The sequence below is a fragment of the Orycteropus afer genome, unplaced genomic scaffold (assembly GCF_000298275.1).
Source record: "Orycteropus afer afer isolate SDZICR_OR568_19922 unplaced genomic scaffold, OryAfe1.0 scaffold00217, whole genome shotgun sequence".
Taxonomy (NCBI): Eukaryota; Metazoa; Chordata; class Mammalia; order Tubulidentata; family Orycteropodidae; genus Orycteropus; species Orycteropus afer.
The window spans coordinates 1,322,970-1,328,969 of NW_006921804.1; the positions used below are offsets into that span (position 1 = coordinate 1,322,970).

Sequence of the window (6,000 nt, forward strand, 5' to 3'; positions counted from 1 at the left end):
CTGAAAGTTACCTGTGACCTCTAACCTGATCCATGCCAGCCTTTGCTTTACTCTCTGCCAGCTCTGGAAGGGCAATCTCACCCCAGCACGTCATGTTCCTTCCCTGACTCTAGTCTTGAGTCTTACTTCTGACATCGTGGGCTCGAATGCAGCTTCCCCTCCTTTCTTTCCCTAGTGGGAAGTCTTCCTCAGAGACTAATTTCCTTCCTACCAGCTGTAAAGAACTAGTGTCCTTTGGTGCTGAAGAGAGTTGGATGAATTCTCTGGGGCCTTTTTTTTAATCAGGAGTGCTGGGAAGGGGAAGAAACAACCATCTCTTCATTACACTGCTGCCCAGCTCCTGGAGAAGGGAGTCTTGGTGGAAATTGAAGATCTTCCCTCCTCTCAGTATGTGTCTTCAGAAGGCAGGATGTCAGAGCCTTCCTGTCGCCTAACCTGGGGGTGGAGCTCTGGGCTGGGCACTGGGTTTTGGGGGGAAGCATGGCCCCTGCGTTGAAGTAGCTACTAGAATAATGAGGCAGACAGAGCATCCCAACAGTAAGTTGAGGGTAGTGGGCATGGCCAGCACAGTTCTAGATGCTCCATGGCAGAGGACACTGCAAAGGTTTCCTAGAGGCCAGAACAGTGGGGTGGGGGGGCAGGCAAATAAAAGAACCATAATGTGGCAGGCAACAGGAGAACTGGGAGAAGTCAGATAGCCATGCCTGGCTGGGAGCATGGAAAGGAAGGCTAGACTCTGCATGACACACACTACTGCCTGGGATGAGGAGCAGTGAGTGGGGTGTGGCCAAAGAAACATTGGATCCCCACTTTGAATCTTGTTCCTGATAGCTTCAGAAATGTGATCTTTGACATCACCCGTGGGGATGAGGTGGGAAAGTTCGAAGTAAATGCCAAGTTCCTGGGCGTGGACATGGAGCGATTTCAGCTTCACTACCAGGTAAGGGAGCACTCCATGAACCCTCAAGATGACTAGAGGTCTGTGCCAGGAGACTATAGGCCTTGTCACTTCCCTTGGCCTTAGGACGATAGCAGCTCTGTTCCCTGCCTAATCAGCATTGTCTGTTCCTGAAGGGAAGCATGGTGGTTTTGTTCAGCCTGAGCCCTCTCCCCCCATACCCTGACACAGACCCCACTGCAAGCATCAGGGCAAGTGGAATTGGCTCGTGGTGTCAGAAGCAGGATCAATATTTGAAGCCCTCTCATATGTCAGGGGCTTTACGTGTTACCTACTTTAATCCTCTCCACAGCTCTGAAGTATTATCCCTATTTTATATGCTCTGGGGCTAAAATGTTAAGCAGGCCTAAATCATAGGCCAGTGTTTAGGGAAGCGATTTTAAATCCAATTCCTTTTGTTCTGCTATTTTGCCTTTTGAGTAAGAGACCGATTTCAAGTCCTGGCTCTGCTTGAGTTGACACTTGGTCAGGACACTGTACTGCACTCTTTTGGCCTCAGTGTCCTCATCTGTGAAGTAGGGTTTCAATGTCTCCCCTGCTGATGTCACTGGGTGACTGTATAATGCTCCAAAATATTAGTGTTTTGTAGACTGTGGCTGGGCCACAAAAAGGAGCCCTTAAATTTCCTTCCCTGTCCCTTTTCTCCTTCCTAGGACCTCCTGCAGCTCCAGTATGAGGGTGTAGCTGTCATGAAACTCTTCAACAAGGCCAAGGTCAATGTCAACCTTCTCATCTTCCTTCTCAACAAGAAATTCTTAAAGTGACAGAAGCCATGGGTGCTACCCAAGCCCCTCTTACCTTGCTGGATGCTTTTCTTAACACTAACTTACTACTCTGCTTCCATGAAGATACCCAGAGCTCAGGACCGAGCAAGCCTCAAGGATTCGCCACCTTCCCCAGCTGGGAGGCAGGCAGACAGTCTCTTTAACTGGCTAAAGTGGACCTTACCCTGGAGTCTGGCTGTGTGGCTTTTAAATCCCAGAACACCACACTTTTCCAGCCAGATGGTGAAGAATGACCTAGGGCCCGCCCCTTGGCCTGGGAAGACTGTTGCTCTGGGTCTGCTGCTACCCTTTTGTGGTCAGGCAATGTTACAAGCATTGCCTTGGTGGCTGATTCCCCCTCTGCCTGCCTTCTCTTCACAGACCCCCGAAGCCAGGGCCAGGCTCCCCATCCCTATGTCTCAGTACATTAGTGGGTACTCTTGCCCTGCTGAAGCCCAGGCTGCTTCACTGTTGGCACCTCATACCCTCTAGCCCCTTGCCCTCACCACTTCCTGGTGAGGGAGTGGGTGGCAGTGCTTCCTGATGTCCTTGTAGTATTGTGGCACTGTTATCTTCCATGGCAGCATAGGCAACATGGCCCTCCATTAACCTCAAGTCCCATTCCCCTGTTTGTGGTCTGTTTTATATGTGGGTCACTAGGGTATTTATTCTCTCTCCCACCCCTACACTCCAGATCACTGTACAGCCTTAATCATGGTTTTAATTCTTTCATCTTTTTGAGTTCAGAGAAAATTCTCATTTCCCCTATTCAAATTAATAATACTCATGCCAATCTTTCACACCTTGTATTAAGTCACTTTGGATCCGGGGCAATAGTGTTCCTGGTTGTGTTTAAGACCTCATTATTTCAGCCTCATATGGTACAAAAAGCTTTCCCTTTTCTGTGTCACCTCAGGACTCTCATGCCTCAGAGCTGACTTCCAGGCAATTTCAATAGGTCTACAGTCCTATCTCAGCCATTGCTTCTCTGTTGTCCTCACATCTACCCAACCTCCTATCCCAGTTGCCCTTTGGATTTCATTTTTAATAAAAGCAGCTGTTACCCCCGTATCTGTTGTTAACCCCTTATTTCATTTCCTGCAGAGCAGGCCTTCAAGGTCTAGAACAGCTCTTTCCTGAGAGCTAGGGAGTCCTCCTACAGCCCGCTCCCACCCTCTCCACCAGCTTCCGGTGTGGGCCCACTCTGCCTGCCTGAGCTCGTAAAAGCTTAATGAGATGTGGCGTTTATTCCTCTCTTCCCTCCCCCAGGGGACAGAGAGGAGGAAAGAATGCTTAGGTTTCAATTCTGTTTTTATCGGCCACTCTGAAGACTAAAGCTGAGAGGAGGAGAGACCAGTCGAGTCCTCCCTTAGTTATTTTGCACACCTTTCCATCAGGTTCTTTTTCTGAGCCATGGGTGACAGCACCAAAAGTGCTTGAGACACAGCTGCTTAGGTATTGTGGGTTCTGCACTCAGATTAAAATCCCCTTTCCAGACACTGCTTATATACAACCAAACTCCTCATGAGATTTGATTTCTTGGTTTAGAGGTTTAGGGTCATGGTTTCAATTGGCTTAATAACGTGTTTAGTACTTCATTTCTACCTCCTAGTTCATTGTGTAGTGTCTGAGGTCTTAAAAGCTTGCAAGCTGCCATCCAAGGCACAACAATTGATCTCTATTCACCTGGAACAACAGAGGAAGAAGGAGAATCAGAACTAGGAGGAGGATATGGAATGTGTGGCTAATTGCTTCCATTAACACTACTTCCTTTGCCATGAGACCAGAAGAACTAGATGGTACCCGGCTACCAATACTGAACATTTTGATCAAAGATTCCATAGAAGAATTCTGTTCAAAAGGGGGAAATGCAGAACAGAATTTCAAATTTTTATGGGCTCTAGAATTTCTGGAGCCATGAGGGGTGAATAAACCCCTGGATCTCTTGCCCTGGATAATCTTTAAACCTTAGACCAAAAATATCCTGAAGTCATCTTAAAACTGAATAGTTCAGCTTAACTAGTGGGGGGAAAAAAAAAAAGTCTGCCTTAATTAACCATTATACTCTTTTAAGAAATGTCAATATGGGATCAAATTGACAACAGCAACTCTAAAGATTAGATAGGAATGTTAGAGGGCAGTGAGTTTATGTTAATGGGAACAACTCGAAAAAGGGTGGTTGCAGAGCTTCCAAGAATATAGGAACTATTGGGTTAGTGTATGTTTTGCTATGTATATTCTCAAAATATAAAGGAAAAAAAAAAATCCCCTTTCCATATGTTAAATTCTTCCTTACCTGCTTTTTTAGGAAGTAGGGAAGGGAATCTAAAGAAGGGGGTAGTATAGAGAGACACCTGCCTGACTTCTGAACTCCTAAGCAGCCCTTATTGGGGACCCACATGCTTGCCAGAGCAGCCTGGCTCCCTGCACTTTGTTCCATTCTGTCACTCAGGTACTGTCTTGCTGTCACACTCAATCTCAGTCACAGCCTCTCTCTCCCTTAACATGTCACAGCAAAGACTTCAAGTACCACCTTGCTCTGGGTGACAGTGACACATACCAGTGGATCCAAGTTTCTACACATGATTAGTCATTAAAAATCTCACACCAAATGGCTCCAACATGATCCTACTGTGATGCTCACTCACAATCATGTAGTCTAAGCTACATATAGCACATACAGGAATGTCACAATAGCTACTATTTATTGAGGGTCTGTCATGGGCTGGGACATTTACATACATTTACTCCTCACAACAATCCTACAAAGATAAATGTATTAAAAAGGTAAATGTATAAAACAGATTCATTTGGAAGGTTCAGATAACTGCCCAAGTCTACACAGCCAGTGAGGGGCAGAATAAGGCTTCAAACGCAGGGCAATCTCACTCACTCAGAATTTTCATGTTTTCCTTTATTTTTCTCTCATATCATGCTCTTTCAAACCCACTCCACACTGGTCATAGTCCCTAATGGGCTTCAGTTTATCAGTGTCCTTCCTAATGGACACCCAATCTGAGATACAGGCACTCACCTTCTATGGTTGGGAGTATACCAGTGCAACCTCTTTTGAGGACAATTTGGCAAAATTAAAAATGTAAGTTCAGGATGCCATGACAATTCAATGGAGAAAAAAAAATAGTCTTCAACAAATTGTGCTGGGACGCTGGATATCCATGTACAAAAGCTTGAAGATGGATCGCTACCTCACACCATGTACAAAAATTGAATCATAGACCTAAACATAAGAGCTAAAGCTATAAACTTAAAACATGTAAGTCTTCATGACCTAAATTAGGCAATGATTTCTTAGATGACATACCCAAAGCACAAACAACAAAAGAAGAAAAAAATAGGTAAATGGGACTTCATTAAAATTAAAAACTTGTACGTCAAAGGATGCCATCAAGAGAATGAAAAGACAACCTATGGAATGGGAGAAAACACTTTTAAATTACATATCTGATATGCTTTTAGTTTTTTCCACCATAGATTAATACTGCCTATTTTAGAGTTTCAAATAAATGGAATGATACAAGATGTGCTCTTTTATGTAAGGGTTGTGTCACACTCAGCTTAATGTTTTTGAGAGTCAATCATGTTGCATGTATCGGTGGTTTGTTCCTTTTTATTGCTGAATATTATTCCATTCTATGAATATAAGGAGCCCTGTGGCATAATGGTTGAGTATTCAGCTGCTAATTGAAAGGTCAGCAATTACAACCCACCAGCAACTCTGATAGAAGACCTGGCAATCTTCCTCTGTATAGATCACAGTCTAGAAATGCTATGGAGCAGTTCTACTATGTCACATGGGGTCCTATGAGTCAAGATCGACTCAATGGTACCTAACAATAATAAGTCTGTAGTAAGGTTGAGAGGAGCTCTGGTGGCATAGTGTCTAAGGCATTTGACTGCTAACCAGAAAGCTGGTGGTTCAAACCCACCAGCCACTCCTCAGAAGGAAGGTTGGGCAATCTATTTCCGTCGTGATACCTCCTTGGAAACCCAGAGAAGGGGTCGCTATGAGTCGGATCCGACTTGACAGCAGTGAATTTGGTTTTTGGTTAGTAGGTTTGAGATTGTCTACATTTCTGACAATCCCTCAAGTGATACCCAAACTCACTTGAGTAGTCAGGTACTAAAGGATCAGTGCTAGTGCTGTCATTGGCATTGATGTCACCCCTTCCTCCTTCCTGCACCATACCATACAGAATCCTTGTTATTGTTGTTATGTGCCGTTGAGTCAGACCCGACTCATAGTGACCCCTCCTTGGG

At 44.9% G+C, this 6,000-nt stretch overlaps 1 protein-coding gene across 1 annotated transcript in view; it reads left to right on the top strand.

The window, feature by feature from the left end:
• The window catches only part of IQGAP3 (IQ motif containing GTPase activating protein 3), a 57,338-nt gene extending 55,616 nt beyond the window's left edge, over nt 1–1,722 (top strand). Inside the window, exons 36-38 of the mRNA XM_042782014.1 lie at nt 286–387; nt 832–940; nt 1,612–1,722. Of these exons, the coding sequence (XP_042637948.1) occupies nt 286–387; nt 832–940; nt 1,612–1,722 (322 nt within the window). The remainder of the gene's footprint in view (nt 1–285; nt 388–831; nt 941–1,611) is intronic.
• The last annotated feature ends 4,278 nt before the right edge of the window (nt 1,723–6,000 follow it).